General features: G+C 40.9%; 1 protein-coding gene across 1 annotated transcript in view; it reads left to right on the top strand.

Moving 5' to 3' along the window:
- LOC135423377 (uncharacterized) overlaps nucleotides 1-13,629 on the top strand; it is a 63,553-nt gene extending 49,924 nt beyond the window's left edge. Inside the window, exons 57-70 of the mRNA XM_064673572.1 lie at nucleotides 947-1,111; nucleotides 1,968-2,133; nucleotides 3,002-3,186; nucleotides 3,770-3,862; nucleotides 4,137-4,341; nucleotides 5,254-5,441; nucleotides 6,131-6,228; nucleotides 6,620-6,804; nucleotides 7,841-8,043; nucleotides 8,493-8,676; nucleotides 9,324-9,541; nucleotides 10,266-10,475; nucleotides 10,866-11,005; nucleotides 12,139-13,629. Of these exons, the coding sequence (XP_064529642.1) occupies nucleotides 947-1,111; nucleotides 1,968-2,133; nucleotides 3,002-3,186; nucleotides 3,770-3,862; nucleotides 4,137-4,341; nucleotides 5,254-5,441; nucleotides 6,131-6,228; nucleotides 6,620-6,804; nucleotides 7,841-8,043; nucleotides 8,493-8,676; nucleotides 9,324-9,541; nucleotides 10,266-10,475; nucleotides 10,866-11,005; nucleotides 12,139-12,154 (2,256 nt within the window). The 3' untranslated portion in view covers nucleotides 12,155-13,629. The remainder of the gene's footprint in view (nucleotides 1-946; nucleotides 1,112-1,967; nucleotides 2,134-3,001; nucleotides 3,187-3,769; nucleotides 3,863-4,136; nucleotides 4,342-5,253; nucleotides 5,442-6,130; nucleotides 6,229-6,619; nucleotides 6,805-7,840; nucleotides 8,044-8,492; nucleotides 8,677-9,323; nucleotides 9,542-10,265; nucleotides 10,476-10,865; nucleotides 11,006-12,138) is intronic.
- Nucleotides 13,630-15,282: the final 1,653 nt, after the last annotated feature.

The raw sequence follows: 15,282 nt of genomic DNA, 5'->3' as shown, positions 1-15,282 counted from the left end.
TTTTTCAAAGGCATCATGCTAGAAATTAAGCACCAAGCAGCTGCTCTCTCAACCCCTCTCTCTCCCCCCACCAGCCCCGTAGAATGGGGAGGAGAATCAAAGTAAAACTTGTAGGTTGAGATAAAAACAGTTTAATAATTGAAAACAAAGTAAAATACAATAATAATGGTAAATAATAACAATGATAATAAAAAGGGAAAGGAAAAAAAAACCCAACCAGGTGATGCACAGTGCAATTGCTCACCACCTGCTTGCTGATGCCAGACCCCCTTCCTAAACCCAGATCGGCCCCTTCCAGGTAACTCCCACAGTTTATATACTGGGCATGATATTCTGTGGTGTGGAATATCCCTTTGGTCATTTCAGGTCACCTCTCCCAGCTGTGCTCCCTCCCAGTTTCTTTTGTGCACTTCCTCACTGGCAGACCAAGAAAAAAAAAAAGAAAAAAAAGAAGTCCTTGACTTAGGATAAACAGGACTTAACATACTGATGTTTTGGGTTTTGCTATTGATATTATTCTCATTCTGAATCCAAAACACAGCACTGCACCAGCTACTGAGGAGAAATTAACTCTATCCCAGTCAAACCCAGGACAAATATCCACCTCACCTCCCACACACCCCCCACTTTATCAAAATGCCTAGCCAGAGTTGCTGAGAAGCACAGGAGCAAAAAAAGTGGATGTTTTAAAAAAATAGTTTCTAACTGTGGTCTTAGGCTGCAATCACTGAATGTATTTTTTTATACAACAGAAACTGAAGATGTAACAAAGTGAGACAGTGTGAGGAGGAAGATGTGCTGGTTTCTGAAACTACAAGTTTTGTTCATCTCTTCATTGTGTAAATTCCAGGAGAATGCTACCATTGTACAACTTCCTACTACTGTATGCAGAGCCCATCTTTGGAAGAATTAAGCTTTAACACCCTTTTTTTTTGTGCATACTTAGGTAATTGTTTTATCTGGAAAACACCAGCTCAACAAAGATAACATCATTTTGCAGTCAGAGGGCAGATTCCACCTTGGTGATCACAGGACAGATGGGGGGTTGATTGGAGTATCCATAAAGAATCAGAGCACTGCTGATGTGAAGAACTATTCTATGGAAATTGATGTGAGTTTTTATTTTATTTTAGTGGCACTGAGTTTTGGTTTTTTAAAGGCCTGCTGCCATCTATCTCCCAAAAGGATCAGGTGCAGCCAGTGACTGTAAAACAGCAGGCAGCTTAAAATATTCCTGGTTTCTCTAGTTCTGTTTATAAAGGAGCAGTTACATCATGTCCATGTAGTGTGATCGAGAGAGGAAGGCACCAACATTAGTTATCTGCAGAGCTCAGGCCCAAATATAATAAGTGTGTATCAAGGGAGTATATCAGTTTTAAGAAGCTGTGGGTTTTTATAGCTCACCTTCAGCATGACTGATCTGTTTGGTGAGGCTTGGTTTTTTCACCTTATAAAAAAAAAAAAGAGGGAAACAAAATACAATACTTACAAAAAGCATCATTTACCAGAAAAAAGAACTGGCTTTAAAAAGGCACAGAAAGGCTCATATGATGCTCATCTGAGACAAATCTCTTCCTTTTACCCTCTGTTTCACATTTGCTTTTAATTTCCTGTGAAATAAAGAGGGTGGAGAAGCTGGTGGTGGAAACAGAGCGAGGTAGAAAAGTAACGTGTTCAGCACCAACCAAACTCTTCAGTAGCAGGAATGTGGGTACTCAGGCTTTCATTGCTACCAGTAAAATTTTGTCCAGGAGCCTCCTGCTATCCAGTCATTCAGCTCCTGAGCCAGTCACTCTGATGCTTGTGCCTCTCTTAGTGTAACTCCTGCACAGTGCACAAACATCGGGAAACACTTCCCTCACCACTTACTGTTCTGTGGGAAGCACTGATATTTGAGCATCATCTCTGAACAATCATTTAATTCTGTGTTGTGGCTTTGAATCAACGTTTTTCCTTTATGGCTGCAGTTAAGAGCCTTTGAAGATATTTGGCTAGGCCTGGCAGGAACTGCTACTTCCTCATCTGTCCAGAGCCAAATCCTGGTGGAGGGGAATATTGATCAGAAAGAGAAAGTAAAAGTGGCTGCTTCAAAAGGAAAGGAGTGCATTCAGTACTACTTGGGGTATCTGAAAGGTATGTACCTTCACTGACAATGCTTGTAGCCACATGATTTAGTTTTAGGTAATCCTACAAGGAGCAGGGAGCTGCACTTGGTGATCCTTATGGGTCACTTCCAACTGGAGCTATTCTATGATTCCCAGCTGTCATTGCTGTGAAGAAGCTGGATGAAAGGCTGTGTCTCTAGTGCCAAGCTGGGTCAGTTCATGGTGATTCAAGGTCTTTCAGATTAAAAAAAAAGCTGAAACTTAAAACTTGTTACACAAAGGTCAGTTTGGGAGACGTTTTGGTTTCAGTTATGGATTTGCCTTTCCACACTTCTGCAGAGGAATTTTTCACAGGTTCATGGCCTCACTTGTAAGTGCTGTGATGTATTTGAGATTAGGATCATTAGTTTGTGAATCACTGAAGTCAGAAGTTTGTAACAGTGGTTCAACTCAACTCTCCACCCAGACTCTCTCTGCCTTTGTCAACCATTTCTGTTTATGCTCATCGGTGCTTGGGTAGAAGCGCCTTCGGTGTGTGATGGGTGGTCCTGCCAGGCTGAGCAGTTTTGAAACATCAAGACAGTGAAGGCTAAAGTAGAAAAGAAGCTTGTAAATCACTGTGACTGAGAGAACTATTTAGATTTACGTCAATCCAGTGCTTCATTTGCCGTAGCAAATCTGTAGTTGTAAGTCGTTCACAAGCCACACAGAAGAGAAAGATCAGACACTGATCTAATTGTATCCTGTTTATCTCTTTTTTTTTTTCCCCCCCACAAACACCTAACACACTCAGACATTGATTGATCACCTACTACGTCGTAATTAAAAGCTGGCTTTGAAACAATGTCTGTCAGTGTTGTTCCTGTAAATGAAGCCCTGTCTTTTTGTTCCCTAAGGGGATTTGGAAGAAGGAATGGAAGTCAGTGCTTGTTCTGATGGGCAGGAGATGGCTGCCATTAACACCTATCTCAGCATCAATGGAGAAAGGCAGGAAAACACGGGACAAGTGACTCTAGCAGCTGCTAATGGAAGCTTGAGTTTTCTGGCTCATGGATGCGGGGATCCAGTTCTTAAGGCTGAGGTGAGACCCTTGAGTGGCTGTTAACTGCGGTGTGGTTTTCCCGGAATATTGTTTAATTTTGTTAATTTACTGGAACATCTTCCTCGTAGGATTCAGGTGTGAGTTTTGGTGAGTAGCCAGGCAAAATTATATAATTTTATAAACTCATAATAACGTTAATTTCACATTGATGTGAAAAGTTATCATGGTGAGAATTAAAAAGTTCAGCCATACCCAGAGACAGAAAATATGGGACCCTCTCCTGAAGGGTGAGTCCTCTGAGGAGAGTAAGTAAATAAAGTGAGAGCAGCAGTAACTGCTCAGTCTGTTGGTTACAAGACTAAGATTAGTATTCCTGACTGTGCTTTTACTTCTAATAGGGTTTCACATAGTTCTGCTTGGAGGAGGCTTTTTGAATTTTCATCCTTAGACCTTCTGTTCCCATGTCTATCCATTGAATAAGGCAGAAGTAATTCCCCCTGAGAAATGGGAGGCCACTGTGGAAATTTGCTGGCATTTAAACTAGTACAAACTTTGAGTGATTTGGACCCAGCACAAGCAGGTTTAAGTCATAAATTCAAGGTTTTTATTAATCTTCTCACAGTACAAGCTTAATGAAATTGGGAGTCTTTTGAAAGCCAAACTGATGGAAAAGATAAAGAAGTTTGATGGATACATGTGGAGATTCAGGAGATCAGTAAGTATCTGTACATATCTGTGAAAACACCATGAGGTGTTCAGGCAGTGTTAATTAAAATCATTACATTGCCTGCAGTTGTTTTGTTTTGCTCAAACATTTAAATGATTACTCCTGTGCTGACAGCTAACTCAGACAAAGAGCATGTTTCATGTAGAGATCTTGTATCTCTGCACCCACACCGAGGAGTCAGAATTGCCTCACCATGGAGTCGAAGCTTTGCATGAGATCAGTGTGTATTTTGATATTGCTTGTTATTTGGGAACCACTGTAGGTGCAGCAAGTTGGTTTCCTGTCTGAAGCAGCTGGCTGGCCTTCCACAGCCTTGCAGAAGGCAGCAGGATTCCTGCTCAGCGGGGGCAGAGCTGTCGCCCAGGCGTGGAAGCAAAGCGGAATCGGGCAGATCCTGAGGAGCAAGGTCCCGCTTTACCTGGATAAAGTTCAAGGCATTGTCCAGCAAATGCAGAACGAATTACAAAGTAAGCAAAACTGAGCAAAGCGAGGAGAATAAGGACAATGTCAGTGCAGGGCAAAACAAACTTGACTACGAACTATAAAATATGCTGACAGCATAAAGGTTTCTATTTTGATCCAGCAAAAAGTGCTGACCTTGGCTCTTAGTGTACAGAGTGGGAGCCTTGATGCAATAAGCCCGAAGTAAGCTCTCTGTGAGCACCTTTCTAATGAAATCAGTGATGAGACATTCTCTGCGTCACAGGAGGCCGAGTTCAGATGAGAACAGAGCCCTAATTCCTAAGCTGAAGTATTTCTGCTAACAACTCCCTGGCAAGCCTTTCCTCCCAAAGGGCTGTTCATATCCATCCTTGAGTTTTGAATGCTTGTACTAATCGGATTTCACTTGATCTGTTTGTTCCAAGCCTGTCCAGTAGTCTCTAATTCACTGTTCAGCTGGACTGTGGCCCATCCTGAAACCTTTGAGTTTCAGCTGTGAGTTCTCACAAGAGTAAAACCTCACTTTGGGCCACTTACCTCTAAGCTCTTCCCACGCAAAAGTTGGATTTAGTTGACATACCATGTTTGAAATCAGTTATGACCAAACTGTCCTGTTACTAATCAGATGTAGTTTGTGCAGTACACTCTGATGGTGGCATATTGCAAAGCACTCCTCACATCTTTTGGACAGCAGCAGTGTATTTATAAGGGGCTCGAGGTTAGAGCTAAATGCCTCTTTCAGTTTTCCCTAACACTGTGTCCACACACAGAGCTGTGCAATGTGCCCAAACTCCCATGAAAACAAAGCTGCCTCTTCTGTTTTGTGTGTCTCCCCTTCCCTTACGCTGGAAGTTGTGAGGAAACAAGCAAACAAACAAGCAAACAGTCACTTTGCACTACACCAGCTAAGGTTTGTTTCATTAATGTGTTTGCTTCAGAGCCACTAGCAACTTTGAAGGATGCCTACTATGACGTAACCTTGAAGCCACTGGATGAGGTCTGGAAAGAGAAGACAGAAGAGTACATGAAGAAAATCCAGGCTTTTTTACCCAATATTGTAAAGGATGCATGGCTTATGGAACCAATCCAGCTGGCATTAAAGGTTGTGAAAGCAGCCTTGGATACGGTTGGTATAACTCAGTTCTCCATTTTTAGTGGTTTGTAAGGCAAGGCCTACAAATTTAAGTCTCAGCTTTGAACTATGGATACACAAAAATGATTAACTATTTTGTTTATGGAAATAGTGCAGTTATCTTTACACATAACAAACTTGTGCACAGCTAACTTACTGTTCTTGCAGTATGTGTCCTGCCTTGAAAGCAGTACTTTTCCAGCTAGAGGAGAGGTTGTTTCACTAGTTCTGGTTGAAAGCACAGCAGCAGTCATCTGTCATTCACGTAGATTTTACTTTTCTTCCATAGAGGATGAACTGTGATTCCAGCAAACAATGTACAGATTTGGGATCTTCTAGTTGAAATGAGGAGCATAAAATATATCATGCCAATTTATATTAACAAAGATACCAATCCTTTGCAAGCTACTGAAGTGCATTAACTCAGTGAAGTATTGGTATACTTCAAGTAATGTTATTTAGGAAGAACATATTTCTGTCCATCATTTGTAGCTGTTGTGAGTAGAGCCTGCCCTCTGGATATTAACCTCTAAATGACAGGCAAGTGACAAATGCAAGAGAGACTTAAGTGCTATTTCACTGACTGTCCATTTAAAACTGACTGTCGATTTAGCAAGTACTGGCCCTGCTCTGAAGCCATCCTGAAGTCGGTTTTGTAATCTCCTCTTCTGACTCTCCAACAGACCACACAGCAGGTGTTCAGGTGGGCAGAGGCCACATTTTCCAGAGCTGTGAGGAAGATCCGGAAGCCCTTGCTCAACCTGTACAGTTTTTCAGCCAGGTAACTGGTGTTCCTGCAGGATCCCTGCTGCTGGGTGCTGTTCTAAATGGATATGTGCATAGTTAGTCTTCCTATCAGTTTGCAGGCTGAGGGTTCTGGACAGATACCCAACTCCTCTTGCTTTGGGCATAAGACACCCTAATGTTCATTTCTGTTGGCTGTCAGACCCAACTGCCTTTCAGCAGGAGCTACTGGGCAGCAAAAAAATAGTAACAACTGATAACTGGCCTTTTATGGCCTTGGGCAGTGCAGCTGTTGGCCAGTGTGGGGCTGCTCTAACCAGACTACAGTTCTTATGAATATTTCACTTCCACATTTCTTATAATAAACCAACAGCATGTCCTCAGTTGAGCAGATAAAGGCTCCTGCCCGTTTTGTTTGCATTCCACAGGAACTGTTCCGTGGCAATAAAACTGCCAGTACTGCCCAAAGGAGACCACTCCCTACAGCTGGCAAATGTTCCTACTTATCTCGTTGGAGAGAAAATAATGAGGCCTCTGCAAGACCTCTACAAAATCAACATCCTTGCGGAGTATTATCGATTCAAACGGAGGATGGTGGAGAGTCCCTTTGAATGTAAGCCCTTTCAACGTGCTGCTTTGTTTTGTAACTGGGTCCAGTTGGTGCTATATCTGAAAAATCATATTTGGAATAGTACTTTACTATGGATGGTTGCTAATTAATAATTTTCCATCAACTTTATATAGTCTTTCCTGTAAGACAGTAGTGGTAAGTAAAAGAGCAACACTCTGGGCAAAGCTGGCATAAAGTGACACTGCTCTGCTTCATATTCATGCAAATTTTCCAACTCTTCACACTTCATACTCTTGAAACTAGAAATCAGCAGGTGCTATTTATCTGTCTTATCCACATGCCCTTGTGAGTTGATACTGTGGTTCAATGCCAGTCAGACCCACGGCTGTGTCCTGGCATGGAGGCTTTGAAACTGGTCATCTCACCTCTGTTGACTCTGGGATGGAAAAGCTCAGCCCTGCCAAAACTTCAGAGACAGTATTGCCTGTAAAAGCATTGCTAAATGCTAAAAAACTGCATTAACAATCCCAACTGTCCCTTAGAGAGAATGGCTTTTCCAGAAAAGAGCCATTTTTAATGGTTTCCTCCCACTGGACTGACAGGCACCAAGAGGGCTGTGAAAGTCGGTCCTAGTGACCAAATAATCTAAGTGATATATCAGCAGGGACTGCAGCTCTGTTTGCTGCTCTGGTTTGGAAGGGCAGTTTCTGGAGAGAGTTAATATTCTTGCTGTTTTCTGCATAAGAATGTATGAAGTGTAGGGTATATGTGTGTGCTTAAAAAAAGCAAGTTTACAAGTAGCAGGACAATAAACCAAAATGAGCTCCGAATCCCAATTCATGTTTCTCAAAGTTTCAGGACACCCAGGCAAATCTATAATGAAAAATAAATCATTAAATTGCTTTGTTTCTGGTAAAATTACAGTGTAACTAACTAAAATGTAAATGTAGTAATGTCAATGTAATAATAACTTGAGAAATTATTTTAAGAGCATGCCAGCCAGAAGCTGTGTGTTGCAGTATGCACAGCACTCATTGCTCCTTGGGAAACTCACTAATGTTTCTTCTGAAATCTCTAGATCATGCTCTGTTAGTGGGGACCAAGCATCTTGTGACTTTTGATGGAAAAATGTATGATTTGGCATCAAAGTGCAGTGTACTTCTTGCCAAGGATTTTGTCCACAATGCTTTCACTATAATACTAAGTGAGGAAACCAGTAAATCAAGATCACTGTATGTGGAGATGAACCAGACTGTGATCAGTATCCACCCAAGACTGAAGGTAGGAGGAACAAGTCAAACATTCTTCATTTTCACAGCAGAAATTATCTTAAACCAACAACAACAACAAAAGCTTTCAAAATATTAATGCTTAAAACACAGAACAGAATAGCTCTCAGACAAGTGCTTTAAAGTAACCACTTCTTAATCAGAAAATACCTTTCCAAAACAAAGCCAGTTTAATGCAAGGGCTGCCTCTTTGCTCCCTGCATACTAAAGGAAATTTTCAGCATTTCTCTTAGATCATGTCAGAGGATGGTCCTGTTAGAGAGGTCTGGAGATCAAAGTGGGCCTGTAGCCTTGGAGGCTTTGTGCTGTCTGCTCTTCTGGAAGTTTAACACAACTCCCTTCTTATTCCCTGATTCTGGGCTAAGTTGGTCCCATCTGAGCTTGCCTGTTATTGAACTTTAACAGTGACAGATTTGAAACTGCATTTTCATTTTAAAACAGATCTCCAAGATGTTCTCCTTTACAGAAGAGAACTGCCAAGTACTGGATAAATCACTTGAAAAGAATACCACTAATTCAAGGAGAGAAACCAACAAAATAGAAATATCTAATCAGAAAGGAGTTTCTCTATCCTGTGACTTTCAGTATGATCTCTGTACTGTCACTCTGGCTGGGTGGCACCACGGTGAGTACCAATTATACAGCCTTTGTCAGCTGTTAGTCATTTTTTTATCTCTCTAAATTATTATCAACTGTAGTACCACCATCTGGGTTATCTTTCACTTGTTTTTCCCCTCTTCATTTATGCACACTGGAAATGGCCCTAGGCATTCCCAGTAATTGCCAAATCATTCCAGTGGTTAGTAAGTGGTTATGGATTACTGATGATTCAATGTAATAAAGCAGACAGATGTAATGCAGTCAGCCCAGCCCCAAACCCTTGTTGAGAATCACTGCTTTAGAGCTGGCTTAGCTTGTCAGACCTGCAAGACAACTAGAGAGGGAGGCCTAAAACCCTACAGGGTTTTTGGTATACTTGAAATGCATTCCTATTCATGTGCCCCACACTATTCTAAAACTCACATTCCCAAGATTAGCAGAGGATGGATCTGATGCCCTGATGTGGTCAGGAGAAACACATGACCAGCTAAGACAAGAGATGGCAATGCAGGCTGGGACAAACCCAGAATGGCTACCTGGACATACCTTCTCTTTTTCATGTTGGAGCTGAGCACTCCTGTAAGAATAACTGGAGCTCAGAGACAGCTTCTGTAAATTTCCTGCATCTATTCCTGACAACTACTATTTTACCCCCTTTCAATTTCATCCCAGGCATCTCAGCTGGGCTTTTTGGTACCAATGATAATGAAGCTGGAAATGAATGGATGCTTCCTAATGGTTCCTTCACTGACAACTTGCAAGAGTTCACACAGAGCTGGCAGGTAAGGAGCTCTAGGGCTTCTCTGTGCAGGGCACCAGGGGTGCTGAGCACAAAGGGCAGTGTGTACTCAGTAGTGGACTCAGCTGTGCTGGTCAAATGGAGCTTGAAATAAACCTTCCTGACCAAAAGTTTTAGCTCAACTCTATGTAATATAGAAAGTGAAAGCACAGTCAGATTAAATCTGGCCAGGTATTGAAGCCTGAGATAAAAGCACTGGTCACTGCACTGCTGGAGTCACCTCACCCTGAACCGTGAGCTCTGGCTGGCAACTCTCTCCCAGGAGACTGACCTTCCTTCCAGCAAAGTTCCAGTGCCACAAGGCCAGGGCTGCACAACAGCAGGAGGCAAAGGAGGAGCCTGCAAGGTCTGGCTCCTGCAGGATGAGGGTTATCACAGATTAAACTGCCAGTTCATTTTTCTTAATAACTAAAAATCACTAGAATTTACACTCACTTAAAGAACTATTTGGTTGGTTTGGGGTTTTTTTGTTTGTTTTCATTTTTTGTTTGTTTGGGGCTTTTTGTTTGATTTGGATTTTTTTTTTTAAAGACTTCTTTATCTATGAATAACCCAGCAAGGATAGCAAGATTTTTTTTCTGCATTAAAAAGATCTAGTAAAAGCACATCTTTGACCTGTCAGATCTACATAACAAGAGAACTAGCCAACTGCCTGCTGTGTCAGTGAATAACAGAATCAAGAGAAAATCCCTCAGTGAATAACAGAATCAAGAGAAAAAGGAAACAATGTCTAATCTGTAATATTAGTTACATCTCAATATTATTGAACAGTAAACATTAGAGCAGTGTGCTGAGCTGCCCATATCTTCCTTTAAACCAGCTCACACTGGAAATCTGAAGAATTCATCCTAACCCAGTGTATTAAAAAACAAAGTCCCCCAACTTCAGTAATTCTGCTTTCCCAGGTGAACAAGTGCAGTCTTGTACCGAAGAAAGAGAAGTCATGTCCAATTACAGCCAATCAAAACATCTGCAAAGTGTTTTTTGAAGAACCACATTCACTTCTTAGGAACTGCTTCAAAGTTGTAAGTAGAACTTCAGCCGTGAAGGACTGTCTGAATCACCCCAGTGTCATTCTTCAAAGGAGGACACATAACCCCTGCAAGCATGTAGAAGTTTAGTCACAGATTACTTTAGAATAATCAGAACAGCAATCCAGACAGAAAAAAAAAAGCTGTTATTATCACCATACATATAAATTGAGGTCCTTGACATCCACAGAGTAGAGGCATGATTGCACCACTCTTTAGAATACAGGTCTAGAATCTGGAAATAGAAATAACTCCCTCAATGTTAGGAAGAGAATAAAGGTTTATGAATGGCCCCAATGAGGTGGGGGGAGGGAGACCCAAATCAAACCATTGGGTCCAGGTGCAGGTGCCCCCTGCTCCCCTAAACAATCCCTTTGTGTTAAGGTGGACCCCGAGCCCTTCTACACCATGTGTACACAGGACACCTGTGAGTCCCCGGCCCTGGGGGCTGCCTGCAGCTCAGCAGCAGCTTTTGTTCATCTGTGCAACCGGAATTTTGTCCCTGTGGAAATCCCTCCACAGTGGTGAGTATCATTTCTTTTCCCTCCTGAATATTCTGACTGCATTGCTCTAGTACTTACATGTCTGTAATTCAAGAATGCATGAGAAAATAAAACTAATGAACCTGACTGTGGGAATGAGCAAAGCTGAGTGTTCCTGGAAACAGTTGTCTTGCTCCTTGGCTATCTCCCCTTCCTGCTGTTCCCTCACCAGCACACCACAGCCCACCCACTTCACACTCTTATATAAACTTCTACACATGAATATGAAATACAGAGACAAATTTTGTTAAATCTAAGTCTGAATATCCAGTTGAAAACAGAGTTTTAGAATGGCTTGGTAGTTGAATGATTGAAGTCAGCTAGTGCTGCTGGTTTATATTATCCCATCTGAAGAAAGGGATTGGAATGAAGGTGGATCACAAGCTCAGTTATCAATAACATGCTATTAAAGCATGCTCTTAAACAAGCACAGTACACTGGGGATGTATACAAGAATAAACATATTTAAGGCAAGAAATAATTCTTCTCTATTCATCTTTTGTATCCAGTTTTGGACACCAGGTTTTACTTAAACTGTGAGCCAATTGAGAACAGTCATGGGTAAAAAATTGAAGGGCTGAGACTTAACATGAGTAAAGTCTCTAAATATGTAAACACACTAAAGAGAAGGAAGTGTAACAGACCAAACTACAGTAAGGGAGAGTTGGGTTTGACACAGTGAAAGAGTCTGTTGTGGCCAGTCCAGTCACGCACAGTAACCGACAGCCAGCCATGGTCAAAGAACCAAACAGAAAGTGTCTGTCTGGAGTAACCACCTCTGCACCTAGAAATTCACTCTTGTCAAGGATCTTCCACTGAACAGCTGAACTAGCCAGAGCCCATAAACTTCAGACACAATGCTGCTCTTTCCCTCCTAAATGTGAATTTATCAAACGTGCAAGAATCCTACATCTTTCTTTCAGTTTAGCGTATCCAAGATAAAACTGTATCTAAAACGCTGGAGTACTTTTCCCACAGCTTGTTGATGTCATAAATGTATTTGATGCTATTTTTCCCTTCATAGATTCTTGTAATTCAGCGTAATAACAGGTTGCATTACATGTCACTTGTACTTACTAACCACTTACCTGGATTTCATCTCTTCTTCATTTCAGCTTGAGCCTGTTCTGAATGGCACATACCAGCCCTGGAGACGGAAGAACCCTTTCAGCACCCAAAAATAGAAGTTATTTTAGGTAGACAAGCTAGAGGCAGGAGCAGGAGAACAGTAGCAGTGCAAATGCATTAGTGTTAGACAATGAATATAATGAAGCACATATAGTATAAAAGGAAAGCTTTCCACTAGAACCCCTGAGGGCAAGAGGAATTATTTCAGTATACTGACAAGAAACTATAATCAACCAAAGGAAACTGAACATAATAGTATCAACTACTTTAAAAGAATTCTCCCATTCAGTGGCAAAATTGTGTCTCCACAAGCTTTGAACCATAGCATAAATACATTTAAAAGCTGACAAAAGGTCTCTTCCAGCTCAGATTAGTACAAGTGGAATACTTTGTGAAAGCAGCATTATCAGCTTTGAGTCAGCAGAGATGCTGACTTATTTTTTCTTCAGAAATGAAACTCTGCTGTTCAGCGGTTCTGGACAAAGTTATCTTTTTTTTTTTTTTTTTTTCAAGGGAAGTGCTCCAACACATGAGAGCTACAGTAGAAATAAGATGGTTAAATAATTGAAAGCACTTGATAATTTTCTCATTTTTATGCTGGCTGATTTTTCCCTTACTAACGTGTACACTGTTAAATGAGAAACACCCTTCTTGGTATCTGTGTACCAGTTTCACATTCTCCCTTTGTGCCTTCAGAAGCCCTTTCTCAGAAATCAGCTGAAGTGTTTGGAAAGGGTGATTGATATCTATCCAACCCATAAAGTAGCCTTAAGGTGCTATAGCTGTTGTTGTGTGAAAACGTCTTATCTGTTAAATCCTTTTCTATATTTTAAGTCTATTGATTAAAGAAATGCATTACCTTTCTCCACCCATACCTGGAAGGCAGCTATTCCTCAGCAAAAGGTTAACACTGCAAAATCCTTCCCATGTCTTTACATAACATGCAAACGTTGAAATAATGGTGTTCTGAACTAGGAGATAATGCTAATAAACATTTGACTTCCTTATTATTATGCTGGAGTACATTTTTATTGATTATTCATAAGAATATAAACCTGTACTGATCTACAGAGCTGGAATTGGCTGGGTTTGAATGGCTCACAGACAAACCCAGCACAGGCCTCTGTTACCTCGTGGATGCTGCTTTCAGCCACATTCTCTTCCTGAACACTGAACTCCCTAGCGTGACACACATTCTAACTAAAACATGATCCCCACACTAGTCAGGAAAAAACCCTGCACTTGTTAGGATTTCCACACACATCAGATGCTGCTGTATAAAACACAGTAGAAATCAAGTCTTTCTCTGTAGTAGTTTTATAACTGCACCCTTACAGAAGTGTTTTGTAATGAAGCCAAAATTGTATGAAATATTTCTGAAAGTTAAAGAGTATTTATATCAGTTAGTGATTCAAAAAAACGCATCATTTTCTCCCCAGTCACTGAATGTCATTTCACTCCCCAGCTAAGCACACCGAGCACCTTTGAAAAAATCCTGAGGTGACTGTTGCAAGAACAAAGTAAAATGTAAGCAGGTAAAAATTCAGAAAAGCTCAGTCAGCAATAAACAGAAGTTTAACTAAATGTTAACTGCAAACAGCAGCACTGAGCTGGATGCAGACACCAGGTCTCCTGAAAGCTGCATGTAACTTATCACCGGTGATAAAGACACCATTTCACCCCCAATAAACATTTTAAACTGCAGCCATTGCCCTCAGCTGTTGCTGGTTACCTCTGAGCTGTTCCCAGGTTATGCCTTTCACGTCCAGATCCGATCCAGCCCTACCTAAATACAATCTAATCCTACATCAATACAACTTTTCAAATGCATTCAGTAAATAACGAATCACTGTCAGATGGCAAGCCACGTTTAATTCTGTAAATTCACAGACACTAGCAAGGGTGCAGCAGTTTTAACTGTTCATTTTCAGGGTTTTTGCTGTTTATTTCCAGGGTTTTACTGCCTGCTTAGAAAGCATGGCAAAGTGAACATATTTGGAACAAGCTTCAGATTCCTTGCATAAGAAGCATTTAGATGGAAAAATATCCTTAGCAAGAACAGTTGCCAGTCAACATGCTGACCACATGGATCATTTCTAAAAGGCTACAGCATTCCACAAGTGGATTTTTTTCCCCAGGATTTAAACAGTAAATAAACCCAGACTATCAAAACTCTGTATCTCTGTCTATTTTGGTATTACGTGAGCAGGGTCTCAGAGCACAGGACTTCCATTATCCTACTGTCTCTGATGTGGTCTCATTTGGAATATCAAACTCAAGGCTGGGAATTGTACTCTGAAATCCGGTCCTTCATCTGCAAAGATCTGAAATCTTTAAAGGAGACTATTTAATTTCCACATGCTTTGAAAACATAACCTCACAATTAAAAAATGTAGTTATCATCACTTGGTTCTCCAATTGTACTGTTCAATCAGAAATCACCTTCCCTTCTGACATGTATTCCCAATTAACACATTAATATATTCCTGGACAACACAGTCCCAAAACACAAAGCTATTCCACACAGATAATGCAATATATTCTTCAGGATTCAAGCTCTCTTTAGACAAAAGGGAAAATAAATAGTAACATTTCTTCTTTTTAAAGGTGTTTTGATGTCATACTTTTGTGTTCTCCCACACAAGGAAGAAAGAAAGATTAAAAAATATATTTTAGAATGATTTAAACAGCTAAAAATAGCATACATTGGAACAAGAAACCTTCAAAGAGAAAAATACACTTAGGGGCAGAAAGCTTGTTTCATAAGGTGGTAAACGTATGTGCATCTTGGAGAACCTATTCCAGGGAATCCTGCATAATGACTTTTCAGTTTATTTCACTTCACTGGAACACAGGGGTCATTACTGTACCACTTTCAATATTTCAGAAACCAGAGAGGTTTTTAAGTACAAGATTCTGCTTTATGGTTACCAAGAGACATCTGTATTACAAGCGGAGTTTACCGACGTGGTCATTACTGAAAGAGAAAATACAGGCAAAGATGTTATTTCCAACCACAATCTAAATAGACTGAAACACATTTTGCCTTCGTTCCAGGTATTGAGTTCACCCTGGCAACATGAGTCAACATGAGTTCTGTGCAGCCCTTGCTGCCAAGAACACCCTCCCTG

This window comes from Pseudopipra pipra, chromosome 16 (assembly GCF_036250125.1).
Source record: "Pseudopipra pipra isolate bDixPip1 chromosome 16, bDixPip1.hap1, whole genome shotgun sequence".
In the NCBI taxonomy this organism is placed as follows: Eukaryota; Metazoa; Chordata; class Aves; order Passeriformes; family Pipridae; genus Pseudopipra; species Pseudopipra pipra.
This window is presented reverse-complemented; position numbering and strand designations above follow the sequence as displayed.